We start from the raw sequence: 17,381 nt of genomic DNA, 5'->3' as shown, positions 1-17,381 counted from the left end.
GTGGCTCAGTATGCATTGTCCTATATGCTAAGTGTAATGGTTCCTCGTGCGCACATAAAAGTCTGTATATTTTTTATTTTTGCAAAGGTCCTTGAGACTATGTAATATGGTGCTAAGAATATCGTGAGGAGAAACCCAAAATGCAAAATGAAAAAGTGCACCTCGCACCAAGTGTACTAGTCGTGTTTGACAATCACTAAAGAATCACTGAACAGCTGCCACTTCTTGTATGATAAACTTATTTTCATTAAATTCTTAAATTTCTATAATAATAAAAAAAACTAAATAGGGGCTAAAAGTCTGGAAATGCAAATATTTTTCCATACTCTGCTTTCTTTTTCTAACTTTTCCAGACCTGGAAATTACTTAAATCAAATTCCATACTTTTCCAAACCCCGTAGGAACCCTGTTTCAGTTAATCGCCAAGTCTGGGTTTTCAAATATTAATATTTTATTTTTCAACTTTATTTCAAATAACAAAAACCTTTTTTTTTTATATAATTTCTAATAGTAATAATAATAATTTATTATATTTTCAAAATAGTTTTAGTTAACAATTACAACACTGTTATGCAGTAGCTCTGCTTTTGAATAAATTATATAAACTGTTCCTAATATTATTGTTTACAGTTCCAAATAGCTGTGTCCAGTATAATGGTACCATATTGGTTATTAGCTAATATTGCAATTTTTTAAATGTATCTGTACTGTTTAGTGTTTTATATATTTATCAGCTGATATTGGATATCTAATTTTTCTAATAATTTTTTCCTACTTGTACATTTAGATTCCTTTTACCATTATCTGTCATTATAATCAGTTAAACACTAATAATTTAATCACAGTGGTAAATAAAATCTTTAGCAGGTCTCAAAATTAATATATATTTTCATACTATACATCATATGTTGTAAAGGCTTAAATGAGTTTGTAGCATTTCGTTTTTTTGTGTTTCAGAAAAAATTATATAGAAATTGTAATCAGCCATAACTTTAATATCGGGACAACTTCAATCCCCTCAGTTTTACTCCCAAACAAAGTTCTCATTTACAGTGGGATGATTTACAGACTATTTCTGAAATGGCTTGACCGAATCTTTAAAAAGCCCAGCTCAAAAGAACAATTCCTTCACTAGTGGGACATCACTGTGTATTACCAGCACAGAAGCTGTGGGTTGGGAAGGACCTGCTCCAGCCGACTGTACTGGCTGATGGTGAAGGTCAGCACTGGTGGACTGGGATGGGTGGAGAAGTGTCTGGTGATCCCTGCTGGGAAAGACAGCACCATCTCACCAGCGATCTTCACCAAACACCTACCACATACAGTAAGACATGAGAGACGATTAAGTACAAATTCATCCAATTCAACCAAATGTGAACCAAATTCAAAAGGTGACTTCAGAATGTGCTCTGTGGCCTACTTAGTGGGATCTGCTCCTTTAAAGTAGGCGCTGATGGTTTCTGTAAAGGCGGCTGCCACTGGTAGAGTGTCCTGGGGTCCCATTGTGAGAGGACTCGGACCTCTGGAACACACTAAAATACAGACCTAGATCTAATATCATACAAAACACACAACTTACTGAACTTAAGAAGGCATTATGCCTTAGTATCATCCTCCTCACTTATCATAATCAGCAATAACTGACTTGGGACAGCTCTGTTGTGGCCCACCTGACACAGAGAGGTTGAGCTCTCGGCCTAGTGTAGGTGTGGAGGCTGCGCTCAGAGAGGTGACGGAGGAGATGGAAGAGGTGCTCTCAGCTCTGGCCAGAGGAGCGAAGGGTGGAGGACTCCATGAGTGGATGGGGGGGCTGAAGGGTCGGGCCTGAGGAGAAACAAAACAGCCTGAACCAGACATATACTCTTCTTTATTGGCCCACAAAGAACCTTTACCATCCATGGAACCTTTTCATTCCATAAAAGGTTCTTTACAGTGGAAAAAGATTATTAGATTATTTTATTCACACTTAAAAAAAAATGTTTCTTTTAAGAACTGTTCACTGTAAGGTTCTTTGGGGAACAAAAACTGGTTCTCCTGTGGCATCGCTGTGAAAACCCTCTTTTGGAACTTTTATTTTCAAGAGTGTACTCAGGAGCCTAATTTGGATCCAGCATTTACATGGGTATAGAGTGCACATGTACAGAAGACAATCAAAGATAATTGGAGTTGCTTAATTATCTCAACTTTAATGCTTGGATCTTCAGCAATAACCTAAACAAACAAACACAAGCAAAAGCACTTGTGATTTCAATGCTTCAATTGGGCCTTTTGCACCGCGGGAACCTTTTCATAGTACCAAAAGTAACTGTGGAACTACTCACTTTTTGGCATTTTCGCACCGCCGGAACTGATTTAAAACTCTGTGTAAACATACTGTAAACATTGTGTCAACTGATTTTGCAAGCATGGAGAACAGTGATAGATGGACGGACCATAGACTGTATAAAAACATGGATGTAGTGTCTTTGACGTCACCCGTAGATTTCTGAAGAGCGTTTTTGAAGCTCAAAGTGGGCGGAGCGGGCCGTCGCCACCTTGGCAGCGCGTCACTCCCGGATAATTGAAAATGGGCAAAGAGGCGGGAGCTGGTTGCTGAAACCACGCCCACCTAACTCGACGGCAGTGGCAGTAGCGGCAATCCACCTGTCACTCAAGTGGCCACGCCCTTAATTATGCAGAACTTTAAGGCTTAATATAATTTAAATTGAAGAGTTATAAAAAAAATCACCCCCCTCACAGTTGTCATGAAGGACAAAAATAGACCAAAACCACTTTTTTTACCAGGCTGTAAACATTTTTTTCTGCTGTAAAGTTGGGCATTTTAATATGGGGAGTCTATGAATTGCAGTTTTAGTCACTTCCGTGTTGGCTTCAAGAGAGAGACCGAAATGTTGCCTCTCGGGATGGATGCTGAAGTGCAGGCACTTGTAGCAAATGTAGCACTGCCAGTTGTTGTTGGAGATTCTTAGTCCTCCTTTCTGTTCTTTCAATCACTTTATGTATACGTCGACATTCCATGTCCATTATTGTGAAACCCGCGAGACACAACGAAAACACAGCTCCGATCACAGTGTCCTCCATCCTCCGTTGTTGTCCATTTCCGTTGTTGAACACTGCGCAAAAGTGACATCACTGTCGACCGGCACTTCATAGTACACACTGCTGGTGCGAACGCAACCCTTTAAATGGCACTGGGAAATAGTTTGCGCAATATCATCCCAGTACTTTAGTACTGTACATTTAGTTCTGGAACTAAAGCGGTGCGAAAGGCCCTAATGTTTCATAGCAATGGAGAAAGTGGACAGATGTCATACCAGATCTGCTAGGTTTGGTTTTCCAGGTGGTAGTTTAGGTCGTGATGATGGTCTTGGTGGTAAAGGTGGGATTGGACTGCCAGCAGACAGGGGAGTGCCGGCACGTGCGGGAGAGGACGGCCCTGAGAACATACGTAAAATCAGATTACTGTTACACTGTAAACAATGCTAAACCTGCAATCATTACCTTAAAGAGCTACTGAACCCATAAAAATGTGTTTTGTTGGTATCATTTGCTGTATATATAAGTTGTCTCAGTGATGCTAAATAATACTTTTGACCAGTTAATTTAGATGCTACTATTTTTAGGTTATCATTTTTGGTAACACTTTAGTACAGAGACCAATTCTCACTATAAACTAGTTGTTTATTAGCATGCCTATTATTAACATATTGGCTATTTAATTGCCTACAGTGCCTAATAAGTGCTCAAGCGCACATAAGCTTTTTGCCACAGTGAACCAGCAAAAGTAATGACTATGAATGTGTAAGTGAAAAACAGTAAGGGGGCTGCATTAACATTTTATTACATGCTTTCTTTGTTTTCAGTTTAAGAGATAAAGTCGGCAGCATTGACTCGTCATCTCAGCAGCAGTGGATGCGCCTGTATGTATCATACGGATAACATAATCTGAGAATATTTTTTCTCCATTTGAAAGTAGACATTTCACTCTCTATAGATATATTTTTCATATTTAGACAAGTATACACAGAGTTTCAGAGTTTCGCACTCGGACATTTTGTTTGCATTCTGTTTGATTTTTTATTATTTTACAAAAGCGCATTTTGTTATTGTGAGTGCACAAACTGAAACTACATCATTAGTTTTCACAGAGAAGGCAAAACTGCAATATACTGTAAATAACCCTTTTAAATAAATTTAGTAATCTAATTTATTTTCGCAAAATGTGATATTGCCATTCTGGGTGGCATTAAGGCAGTAGAACAACTGCTGTAAAAACTACAACTTTGGTTAATATGCACAGTCACAAAAGCAACTCTGGGCGCCCTGCACATGACCCGCAGGGGAAAAAACAAGATATCATGACCACAAATAAACATATGTTCCCACAACTTATCAATTAGCGCCTTTGTTTTAATTAAATTGGGGCTAAGACGTAAGTAAATTAAAACAAGGGAAATACTCAGTAAAACATGATCACGATTTAACTAAAACAAGGGAATTAATTAAAAAACATGGCCATAAAAAAATAATGTGGCTACAGCATCTAGTTTTCCTTCAGCATGCCGTTTACACTACTTAAATATTTTAGACAAGGTAAATCATGAAATTTGAGTGTGTTAGCCATCAAGACAGCATTAAAACTTACACAAAACATTTGTATGTCTGTTACTAATCATCTAACTGTAACAATCTACTGTAACACCGCATTGTTTCACACTGTACAAGTTCGGCAACACACTGCAGGGTTAACTTTACAAAAGTGGTGCTAATCCTTCTCCGGAGCAAGGTTTCATAACAAATGTTTCTGGTCTCCATAGACTTCCATATTACATTTTTCCATGGAAGTTCTATGGAAGTCATAAGGGACCAACTACTGTTTGGTTATGTACATTCTGCAAAATATCTTCTTTTATGTTCAACAAAAGAACGAAATTCATACAGCCTTGGAAAAACTTGAGGGTGAGTATAGGATGACAGAGTTTTCTTTTTTAGATGAATTAAAGTTGTATGTTGATGTATTATGTTGTTGTGGATAAGTTTATTTATTTTAGTTATTCATATATGTTTGTGAAACTCGTGTATTAAATAAATTCAATGCACACAGACTGAAGTAGTTTAAGTCTTTGGTTTTTTTAATTGTGATGATTTTGGCTCACATTTAACAAAAACCCACCAATTCACTATCTCGACAAATTAGAATATGGTGACATGCCAATCAGCTAATTAACTCAAAACACCTGAAAAGGTTTCCTGAGCCTACAAAATGGTCTCTCAGTTTGGTTCACTAGGCTACACAATCATGGGGAAGAATGCTGATCTGACAGTTGTCCAGAAGACAATCATTGACACCCTTCACAAGGAGGGTAAGCCACAAACATTCATTACCAAAGAAGCTGGCTGTTCACAGAGTGCTGTATCCAAGCATGTTAACAGAAAGTTGAGTGGAAGGAAAAAGTGTGGAAGAAAAAGATGCACAACCAACCGAGAGAACCGCAGCCTTATGAGGATTGTCAAGCAAAATCGATTCAAGAATTTGAGTGAACTTCACAAGGAATGGACTGAGGCTGGGGTCAAGGCATACAGACATGTCTAGGAACTTGGCTACAGTTGTCGTATTCCTCTTGTTAAGCCACTCCTGAACCACAGACAATGTCAGAGGCGTCTTACCTGAGCTAAGGAGAAGAAGAACTGGACTGCTGCCCAGTGGTCCAACGTCCTCTTTTCAGATGAGAACAAGTTTTGTATTTCATTTGGAAACCAAGGTCCTAGAGTCTGGAGGAAGGGTGGAGAATCTCATAGCCCAAGTTGCTTGAAGTCCAGTGTTAAGTTTCCACAGTCTGTGATGATTTGGGGTGCAATGTCATCTGCTGGTGTTGGTCCATTGTGTTTTTTGAAAACCAAAGTCACTGCACCCGTTTACCAAGAAATTTTGGAGCACTTCATGCTTCCTTCTGCTGACCAGCTTTTTGAAGATGCTGATTTCATTTTCCAGCAGGATTTGGCACCTGCCGACACTGCCAAAAGCATAAAAGTTGGTTAAATGACCGTGGTGTTGGTGTGCTTGACTGGCCTGCAAACTCACCAGACCTGAACCCCAGAGAGAATCTATGAGGTATTGTCAAGAGGAAAAAGAGAAACAAGAGACCAAAAAATGCAGAAGGCCACTGTCAAAGAAACCTGGGCTTCCATACCACCTCAGCAGTGCCACAAACTGATCACCTACATGCCACGCTGAATTGAGGCAGTAATTAAAGCAAAAGGAGCCCCTACCAAATATTGAGTACATGTACAGTAAATGAACATACTTTCCAGAAGGCCAACAATTCACTAAAAAAAAATTTTTAATTTGTTTTTTTATTGGTCTTATGAAGTATTCTAATTTGTTGAGATTGTTGTTAAATGTGAGCCAAAATCATCACAATTAAAAGAACCAAAGACTTAAACTACTTCAGTCTGTGTGCAATGAATTTATTTAATACACAAGTTTCACAATTTGAGTTAAATTACTGAAATAAATGAACTTTTCCACGACATTCTAATTTATTGAGATGCACCTGTATCCCTTTAAGTAACGATTGCTAACTCACCACTGCCAGGCCCAGGGGAGCTCACCACACTCCTGTAAGTAGGAGGTGGCAGTGGAGGTGGGGTTCCTCTGAAGCTTCCTGCTGTGAGGTCTTTGGGTGATGTGCCAAACACTGAAATCTCATCCCTCATGCCCACAAGGTCAGGGGTTCTCCTGCTGTCATCTCTCAAGGCAAGAGGGGAAGGTGTGGCTCCATGTGGGGGGTGGTCTGCTGGCAGGAAGGGCAGTCCAGGGCTGGCAGGGGTGATGGGGGACTCTTGGGTGAACTCGGACTCTGGGAGCTGAAAGCAGTGGGGGAGGTCTGGAGGACTCAGAGGAGAGTCTAAGGGCGGTGGTGGTGGAGGTGAATCTGGAGGCGGGATGGAGTGGAGAGGGGGAGGGGGCAGGTTGAGGGGCGAGGTCGGGGGCGAGTCCGCAGGGGAAGAGGACAGAGGTGGAGAAGGGGCGGGTTCGTCTGGGGGAGGGGGTCGGGCAGGAGAGCCTTCGCTGAAGCTCACCCAGCTCCATTGCACCACATCTGATCCAGACCTGGGCGTCTCAACAGGCCCAAAAACACTGTCCAAGTCAGGCATAGATGCCCCTCCGGACGGGTCAGATAATGGGGCATCCTGACAGACTGAAGCTGAGCCATAGCCTCTGACGCTAGGAACCACACTATAATAACCTGTTCAGACAAAATGAAAACAAGCTGCCAAATAGTCTTCCAACATTCACCACCACGAACTAGGGGTGTGCGATATTTATTGGCTTGATGTTTCAATAATGTAGAAGCTGAGTATGCCACTCACAAAAACATTTTCATACAGCCTGTGTAGTCTAGTAGAATGCAGTTAGTGACCCCAAAATTCAATATATGGGGGCAAAGCATGATTTTCCCACCCGCAAATATTGGCACAATTGCAAATATGATATTGATTATATACAGTTCAACAAGAAGTTAATCTGGTCTGTTTCTGCTCTATTTCACAAACAAAAATAGTTTCGAACAAAGCTGCAGTGTGTCTCTGAAAACAGTGATGTTTCATTCCTGAATGAAACAGCCATTTGAACAAATTGTCTGAATGAATGAATCAATGACTCAGTGACTTGTCGCCACCTACTGGCATCTTAAATTACATATTTTAAAGTATCATTCCATTTTTTCTTTAATTTTATATTTGAATATTTCAATTATTATTTTAAAATATTATTCTCATAGCATTATTTTGATCAATTTAAAGCATCCTTGATTAAAAATGCAATTGAGGTGTGAATACATCTAAATGGCTTCTATGCAACTTCTGGAGAGCAAAATTTGATTTTATTTGATTTAGAATTAGATTGAATTTGATTGGTAACAGCCTAGCTGAATTTAATGATTAAATTTAAGAACTTGACATAAAAGATGAGGTATGCATAATTTTTTAATGCAATATTCATATAGTTAATCAATAAATTCAATAATAAGGTTAGAAAGAAAATGCTCTTATAAAGATAAAAATGTTTCAGGAAATCACTTTAAGGTGGCAAATATCTTCCCACTGCACAGAATGTAATGAAAATATCAGTGTAATTTTTGTTGATATCGCACACCCCAACCACAAACATAGAGCTGAGAACAAGTATTCTGTAGTAAGACACTACTGAACAGGAACTTGGTTCTTTCAAGAGATTGAAACTATGTGTCTTTGGATGCTAAATTTGAAGTGTCAGTACATACCGGAGGACTCTACAGAGCTAAAACTGCGTCCAGGTGGGGTGACAGGAATGTTCTTTGGAGGAAGTGGAGGCGGAGCTGAAAGGAAAGAAGTACTTTCGTACTGAATACTGCACGCACAGTATAAATAGCTTACATTATGATGATTAAAATATCGCAACGCATGCTTACATCTAACATCTAAATTACTAACTGAAATAAAGCTAAAATGAAAACTAAAATAAAAATGAATTAAAACTATTTGGAAGTATTTTTATAAAACAAAACTAATAAAAATGACAAAAGCACAACAAAATTACCAAAAAAGTAAACTTAATTTAAAAATACTTTTAAAATTAATGTATATATTTTGAATTATTTTATTAGTTAAAAACTAAAATAAATATAAATAATAATAAAATAACACTGCTTTAAAGGAGACATGCTCCTAGCACCCTTGTTTATGCATATAAACTTACATTGCCAATCAATTAATAAAATCAGTAATAATTATAAATTAAAGTGGATTATTTTTGTGACCCATTCAAAGCATCTTGTTGCTAATACATGTGATTTTTTTTCTGGTTAATCTTGTAGATCACTGCAGTGAGCAGTGAAATGTGATGCTTTGTAACATTCAAGCCTTCAATTAGGAACTATTTTAGCAATTTTCACCATTTTGCATTATCAAAAACATTTTGGACATTTGACATGCAGTACCTCCAGTGGGCAGAGATCTGCTGAGAACACAGGTGGAGAGAGAAGTGGACTGACACCAGAGCTCCGGCTCAACCAGGAACACTGTTATTCACATTCAAGAATGAAATACCCATCAATACCAACCTTAACTAACTTACAAATCACAGCAATGCATGACACAGAAGAACAATTCTTTAAAAAACATTTCGATTGCAAATTCTTCTAAAACCTCTCATGAAGTTTGATCTTGTAAACCACAAACTACATTTTAACAAATTAACTCATATTAGGTTATTGAGGAATACTGCTGTACCTTCTGAGTTGTGTGCTTCAAAACTGGTCTCGAACGGTGGGCCGAAGAACGCTCTTGTGTTTTCTCTTTTTATGAGACAGAAGGAAAATACAAGGTCAAAACATTCCAAGGGTATTCAGGCAATGAAATTTAGTAATGTTATTCAATTTAAAATGAATAATTCAATAGTGAGCAGAAGCACAAACAGTTCCATAAGGGTTTGTGATGGTGTACTAACCTGGGAGGGTCAGAACCAGGACCTGGGGTTGTCGTGGGTGTTGGAGTAGATCGTCGTGGTCTGGCAATCTCCTCATCTGGAATATGCACAGTGAAATTGACTACTATACAAACTGGAGTGATATGACAATACACAGGAAGTCAATATTTCCAAATAAACACTCACTTGACAGGTTTCGCTTCATCGGGCACTGTAACAAAGGTCATAAAAGAAGATAACGCCAATAACAAAGACATTTCAAAGACCACAAATACTATAAAACATTTATATTAATTGACATGAGGGGATAGAAACCCTATCGATTTGACATTCACACATGCATTTATTTGATCAAGATACAGTAAAAATGGTAATATTGTGAGATATTATTACAAAGTAACTCTTTTCTATTTTAATGTATTTTCAAATGTAATTCATTCCTGTGATCAAAGCTAAATTTTTCAGCATCTTTACGCAGAAATCAGATTGCTGCTAAAAAAACATTTCTGATTATCAATGTTGAAAACAGTTTTGCTGCTTTATATTTTTGTAACTTTTGAAACTTTGATACATTTTTCTTTACTGTCTTTTTTGCTCAAATCAATGCATCCTTGCTTAAAAAGAAGGAAAAAAATGAGTGCTATAAAAAATAATTAATCGCGATTAATCGCATTCAAAATTAAAGTTTTTGTTTATATAATGTATGTGTGTGTACTGTATATATTATGTATATATAAATACACACACACACACTCATGCATGTATATATTTCAGAAAAATTTTATGTTTATGAATTAAATATATTTTTATATATTATAAATTATATGAATACAAATATATACATGTAAATATTTTTAAAATATATACATGTATCTGTGTGTATTTATATATACATAATAAATATACACAGTACACACACATATATAATATAAACAAAAACTTTTATTTTGGATGCAATTAATTGCGATTAATCGTATGATAGCACTAAAATATCTGACCAAAAAATCTTGTAATTACGGAGCCCCGCACATGACATGCAAGAAAAAAATAAATAAATTGTGCGCACGATTTACTAATTTGTTCCCTTGATGTACTAAAACGTGCACACGATTACTTTTTTGTTCCCTCGATTTGCTAAATCGTGCACACAAATTACTAATTCCTTCTCTCGATTTATAAATCGTGTGCACAATTTATAAATCGAGGGAACTAAATAGTAAATTGTGCACACGATTTAGCCTACTATTTTTTTCCTGCATGTCATGTGCGGGGCTCCGTATACAATGACCAAAATTGTGCATAATTTATTAAAACACGAAAGAGTCAAAAAAAGTTTATAAAATTATAAAACTAAAAATCTAAGAGATAACCGGCAGAGGGTATTAGTTGGCACCTGGTCATTGTTTTCCATTAGTTCCATTTATTACAGCTGATGAGTGACATACATCTTCAGCTAATGGAAAACAGATTCCAGGTGCCAACGTTGGAACATTTACATCCAACATGCTGAAGCTGCAGATGATATCAAGAATGTAATGATTCACTCCTATTGATCCACGAGGGCATCAAGCTGTCAGTACAGCAGTAACACAGCATGAAGCATCATCATCACAATGAAAGGTTCAGTGTAACTCAGGCTCTACTGTGCATGCGACAGCAGCATCAGATTTCTGTATCATACGCAACACATTTTTGTAGTACATTAACAAGATCCATACTTACTGGACTTCGCTTCTGAGATCAGCAAAAAAGGAGAAAGAACAGACCTGGTCAGAGAGTGAGTCACAGATCAGTACTATTAACAAAAATAAATAATGTCTGTGATGGATCTTTCCCCACCTTATGCTTCAAACCAAACCAACAACACATTATGTTGCTTGTGTTTACACTTTCTTAATATTAAGACCTGGCTACTAATTCTGTGTGATATTAAAAATGTGAATAAAACTGTAGAAGCACAGTTCTGCATTATATGTGAAGCATACAGTAAATCCATTATAAAAGTGTTTCTTAACAGCTTTACATTTTTTACATTTTAAATAGTAAAAGTATACAAGGCATGACAGCATAAAAATGTATGAAATAAAAACACCCTAAAATATAATATAATAATACATTATCATTCAAATCTTTGGGGTCAGTAAGATTAATACTCATATTTTCATATTTGTATATTTTATATTCATCAATTTTGTATCAAATTGATCAAGTGTCAGTAAAACATTTTTATAGTTTTATGAAAAGATTTAAAATGTATCTTGGATTCCACAAAAATATTAAGCAACACAACAGTTCCACATTTATAATAAGAAGAAATGTTTCTTAAAGCACTAAATCAGCATATCAGAATGATTTCTAAAGGATCATGTGACACTGAAGACGGGAGTAAAACATCCAGCTTTGCATCACAGGAATAAATTACATTTGAAAATAGTAATTTGAAATTTTTATAAAAGGCCATAATAACAAAAATAAATTAAAATCAATATTTTTACTTTTTTTGATCACACGAATGCAGCCTTGGTGAGCATATAAGACTTCTTTTAATAATGTAAAAAACATCTTACTGACTCCAAACTTTTGAGTGTATTTATGTTTGTGTTTATGCATATTTATTTTGAGCTTTAGATTACATGTAATAGTGTTATAGAATTATTACTGTTTTTGTCTTCAAGTGAGCATTAGATGATGACAAATATATTCTAGTAGTGGATATGAACATGCACAATTACAGTACAGACCAAAAGTTTGGAAACATTACTATTTTTAATGTTTTTGAAAGAAGTCTCTTCTGCTCATCAAGCCTCATTTATTTGATAAAAAATACAGAAAAAATATGTAATATTGTGAAATATTATTACAACTTTATTTAATTTTATAATAATTTTAATAGTTTTCTATTTGAATATACTTTAAAAAAATAATTTATTCCTGTGATGCAAAGCTGATATTTCAGCGTCATTACTCCAGTCTTCAGTGTCACATGTAACATCCAATCTATCACATGATCATTTAGAAATCATTCTAATATTCTGATTTATTATGAGTGTTGGAAACAGTTCTGCTGTCTAATATATTTGATGAATAAAAAGGTTAAAAAGAACTGCATTTATTCAAAATAAAAAAAAAAATTCTAATAACATATATTCTAATAATATATTTTCTTTACTATCACTTTTTATCAATTTAACACATCCTTGCTGAATAAAAGTATTGATTTTATTTAAAAAAAAAGAAAGAAAAAAAATTACTGACCCCAAATTACTGACCAGTAGTGTATATTATTACAAAATATTTATATTTTAAAAACATAGCTTCTTTTTTTTTTTTTTTTTTTTTTTTTTTTTACTTTTTATTCATAAAAGTATCCTAAAAAAGTATCACATGTTCTGAAAAAATATTAAGCAGCAGAACTGTTTCCAACTTTGATAATGAATCATCATATTAGAATGATTTCTAAAGGATCATGTGATAATGATCCTAAAAATTCAGCTTTGCATCACAGAAATAAATGATAATTTAAAGTATAATAAATTTAAAACCAATTATTTTAAGTTGTAATAATATTTTACAATATTACATTTTTTCTGTATTTTTGATCAAATAAATGCAGGCTTGATGAGCAGAAGAAACTTCTTTCAAAAACATTAAAAATAGTAATGTTTCCAAACTTTTGGTCTGTACTGTATATATCAAATATCATCCAACACCAATAAAAAAAAAAAAAAAAATCATTGATATATAGTATCATGTATTGATAGAACAAGGCATCTGAATGATTTGCCATTTGCTGTTACAATCCTAAGGGCTAAGATACGTAACAGATGTTATGCAATTCTAATTTGCATCTTTAAAGGTCTAAGGAAGTGTAAAAACACTTGCTTACCGGACTCTTTCTCTGTGTGAGGAAACAAACAGAAGAACAGAGGAAATCATCTCAGTATTTGAATGTGAATATTACTATGGGACATCAGCTCTGTAAAGCATAACTGCGAGTCTAACCAGAGGAGAAGGAGAGATGGCCAGCGTCCCCACTGAGGCCTTTAGCTCATCCATAGTAGACACTGTGCAGTTTCCACTGTTTGCTGTCAACGGCTTGATCTTGATCTTAAATTTCTTCCCATGCTCCTCCTCTCCCTCTGACTCACTGGAGGAGAGCAACGTATTGACTTTTGGAGCGGGTGAGTCTTGTTAAAGAAGATTCATTTTAGAACAAGGAGTCCCATCTCCGTAGTTTATAGTCTTTTTTGAACTAATTAAAGAAACAGTACAGGTCAAAACAAAACATAGACTGGAAGGATATTTCCCCCTTGTTCTCCGGGTTTAACGCTGTAACCCTCATCATCCACATCAGGAGAGTTCTGTTATTACAAACAGATGAGCATTATATTCACAGGAACTATAAAGACAGTATGAATAATCAGCATTCGGAGAGATTTACTTACATATCGATCCCAGTCGATCTCACCGTAGAAACCATTAGGTGCACCATTGGCTTTTTTCTGATAACAAAACATGCAGGACGAGACATTGCAAGAAAACAAAACAATGATATATTATTTCACAACATTGCCTAAGCTATATTAGTCTTCACTGTCATGAATTATGCTGTACTCACAGATTTGTCTTTGTCTGGGGATCCACTGAAAAATATGAAATCAAATGTTCAGATTTTAGATACATGACTGAATGATATGCATAAACAATAAGTGTACACAATATACTTCAAATTTACTAAATTAATGGGCATAAAGATTATATAATGTGATTATGTGACCCTACACAAAGTTTACTATTCATGCTATCAGCTTCGCATGCCAACCCACACCCTATACTGACAATTTCATACACTTTGTACACAAAAATATTATTACTTACTGGCTAAAAATTATAAACTTTAGTATAACTGTCTAGCTGATGTGTAACATCCAAAGTCAGGTATATGGTTTTTATATACAAAGTGTCTGCAAGGTAACAGGGCTGCTACAAACAATCACTGGATTTTCTAAATTTTGTGAGATATCCTGTATTAAATCTTTTTATGAGAAACATAAAGGCCAATAAACTAGATATGAACAAGCAAATTTGTATATTATGTTTCCAGAGTTTATTATTTTTTTTATTGTGATAAAAGCTGGACATATCATTTATGAAAATAAAACAAATTCTGATTTCACAATAAATACAACAGTTTGTGGAAATTGGTGCCCCCCCCCAAAAAAAAAAATTAGGGCTATTGTTATGGCATATTATCCATTTTAGAAAAGTGGTTCTTAACCGCTAAACGTCTTCAACAAACTATCCAGGGGGCCTTAAAGGGATAGTTCACCCAAAAAATTATGTCATTAATGACTCACCCTCATGTCGTTCCAAACCCGTGAGACCTCCGTTCATCTTCGGAACACAGTATAAGATATTTTAGATTTAGTCCGAGAGCTTTCTGTCCCTCCATTGAGAATGTATGTATGGTATACTGTCCACGTCCAGAAAGGTAATAAAAACATCATCAAAGTAGTCCATGTGACATCAGAGGGTCCGTTAGAATTTTTTGAAGCATCAAAAATACATTTTGGTCCAAAAATATCAAAAACTACGACTTTATTCAGCATTGACTCCCGGGTCTGTTATGAGCGCGTTCACAGCACATCCGGTTCGCGAACGAATCACTCGATGTAACCGGATCTTCTTGAACCAGTTCACCAAATCGAACTGAATCGTTTGAAACGGTTCGCGTCAACAATAAGCATTAATCCACAAATGACTTAAGCTGTTTTAACTTTTTAACAGGCTGACACTCCCTCTGAGTTCAAATAAAACCAATATCCCGGAGTAATTCATTTATTCAAACAGTACACTGACTGAACTGAGCCAGATAACGAACGAAACATTGACTCGTTCTCGAGTCAAGAACCGGTTGCATCGGTTTTCGGATCACCGGTAGTGATGGGAGTTTCTGTTCTTTTTCCGCGAACCGGTTCTTTCGGACAGTTTGATTCAATAAACCGGTTGCCGAAAACAGTTCACCAGTTCTTTTGCGCTCGACGTAATGACTTCATTGGCGATGATTGCCCTTGATTCAAGCCTTCGGTTTACCCGTGCTCATAACATTAGCACAGAATCAGTTCAGAATCAATCACCAAGAGAACCAGTTCAGTTCAGACGCGCTGTGTGTCAGTCTGCTTCACGCTCATGCGCAGTATCATCAGCTCTCGGTTTCTCGAATCGGACTCGCGTCCGACAGAAAACGGTTCTTGACTCGAGAATGAGTCAATGTTTCGTTCGTTATCTGGCTCGGTTCAGTCAGTGTACTGTTTGAGGTAAATTGAATTACTCCGGGATATTGATTTTATTTGAACTCAGAGGGAGTGTCAGCCATGTTAAAAAAGTTAACAGCTTAAGTCATTTGTGGATTAATGCTTATTGTTGACGCGAACCGTTTCAAACGATTCAGTTTGATTTGGTGAACTGGTTCAAGAAGATCTGGTTACATCGAGTGATTCGTTCGCGAACCGGATGTGAGGTGAACGCGCTCATAACAGACCCGGGAGAGAAGTCAATGCTGAATAAATTCGTAGTTTTTGATATTTTTGGACCAAAATGTATTTTCGATGCTTCAAAAAAATTCTAACGGACCCTCTGATGTCACATGGACTAGTTTGAAGATGTTTTTATTACCTTTCTGGACGTGGACAGTATACCGTACATACATTCTCAATGGAGGGACAGAAAGCTCTCGGACTAAATCTAAAATATCTTATACTGTGTTCCGAAGATGAACGGAGGTCTCACGGGTTTGGAACAACATGAGGGTGAGTCATTAATGACATAATTTTGATTTTTGGGTGAACTATCCCTTTAATATGACTTTAAAATATGACAAAATAAGCAATAAGCCGAAACCACTAAAAATGTACTACTATGGAATATTCCTCAATTTAATTCACCCCCTCAAATGTTTTTTTTTTCTTTTTTTTTTTTCTCTTTCTCAAAGGCTTTTTAAAAAAACCTTGATATATGAGGAAGTCATAAAAAAAAAAGATTTCTAGCCCTGGAAAAGTCATGTAAATTAATAAACTTTATTAGGGCAGACTTATAATGAATATTCCGTTTTTTGGATATGCCTAACTTTAAAATATTTTATCATAGAAATTGCTGTGAACAACAGGGGCCCTGGAGTCAAAAAGGTTAAGAACCACTGGGGTAAACAACATGATAACACAACGAACAGTTGGTTGCTCTATTGAACACGTAGTTCTCTTTCTTTTCCTGTTTAAGTGGGTGGTTCTTGGTCAAAATAAGATGCAAAGTGGGCCAGACTTTATGCCAATAGTAAAAGACTTGCTCTTCTACTACTGCACATTTGACAAAATGACACTGAGCCAAGTCTTAGCAATGCATCATTATAGAAAGCACAATTCACTCAAATCACAATAAACTAAGTTGTGCCAAGGCAGCCATTTCTACACATGCACCAGTGAGCAAATCAGAATATTCTTTAGAGATCTGCGTAGAGCTGATGTCCACGGTCACAACACGGACGCTCTTACTCACGTGGAGTCACTGTCCTTTTCTTTCTTCCGTATCCCGAAGGCCTTTCGGGTACGCTTTTTCAGTCCTGTTAAAATCATGGTTATCATCAGGAACAAAATAATACTTCATTCCTCTTCTAGTGCAACATGTGACAAGAAAATATATATATACTGTATAAAGTCTGGGGTCAGTAAGATTTTTTTATTTTTGAAAAAGTCTCTTAATATTGTAAAATATTTTAAATTTAAACATTTTAAGATAACTGTTCTATTGTAATCTATTTAAAAATGTAATTTATCCTTGTGATGCAAAGCTGGATTTTCAGCATCATTATTTAAGTCTCTAGTGTCACATGATCCTTCAGAAATCATTCTGATATGCT

The 17,381-nt window shown here is 36.1% G+C and overlaps 1 protein-coding gene across 1 annotated transcript in view; it reads right to left on the bottom strand.

Moving 5' to 3' along the window:
* The window catches only part of LOC109107526 (SH3-containing GRB2-like protein 3-interacting protein 1), a 33,797-nt gene that overhangs the window by 12,095 nt on the left and 4,321 nt on the right, over window positions 1-17,381 (bottom strand). Inside the window, exons 2-18 of the mRNA XM_042717646.1 lie at window positions 17,021-17,084; window positions 14,088-14,112; window positions 13,915-13,971; window positions 13,773-13,830; window positions 13,472-13,650; window positions 13,356-13,367; window positions 11,192-11,203; window positions 9,656-9,680; window positions 9,491-9,566; window positions 9,274-9,338; window positions 8,982-9,062; window positions 8,286-8,360; window positions 6,588-7,250; window positions 3,315-3,436; window positions 1,671-1,824; window positions 1,421-1,532; window positions 1,157-1,312 (exon numbers count right to left, since the gene is read on the bottom strand). Coding sequence (XP_042573580.1) covers window positions 1,157-1,312; window positions 1,421-1,532; window positions 1,671-1,824; window positions 3,315-3,436; window positions 6,588-7,250; window positions 8,286-8,360; window positions 8,982-9,062; window positions 9,274-9,338; window positions 9,491-9,566; window positions 9,656-9,680; window positions 11,192-11,203; window positions 13,356-13,367; window positions 13,472-13,650; window positions 13,773-13,830; window positions 13,915-13,971; window positions 14,088-14,112; window positions 17,021-17,084 — 1,936 coding nt within the window. The remainder of the gene's footprint in view (window positions 1-1,156; window positions 1,313-1,420; window positions 1,533-1,670; window positions 1,825-3,314; window positions 3,437-6,587; window positions 7,251-8,285; window positions 8,361-8,981; window positions 9,063-9,273; window positions 9,339-9,490; window positions 9,567-9,655; window positions 9,681-11,191; window positions 11,204-13,355; window positions 13,368-13,471; window positions 13,651-13,772; window positions 13,831-13,914; window positions 13,972-14,087; window positions 14,113-17,020; window positions 17,085-17,381) is intronic.

This window comes from Cyprinus carpio, chromosome B2 (assembly GCF_018340385.1).
Source record: "Cyprinus carpio isolate SPL01 chromosome B2, ASM1834038v1, whole genome shotgun sequence".
NCBI lineage: Eukaryota > Metazoa > Chordata > Actinopteri > Cypriniformes > Cyprinidae > Cyprinus > Cyprinus carpio.
This window is presented reverse-complemented; position numbering and strand designations above follow the sequence as displayed.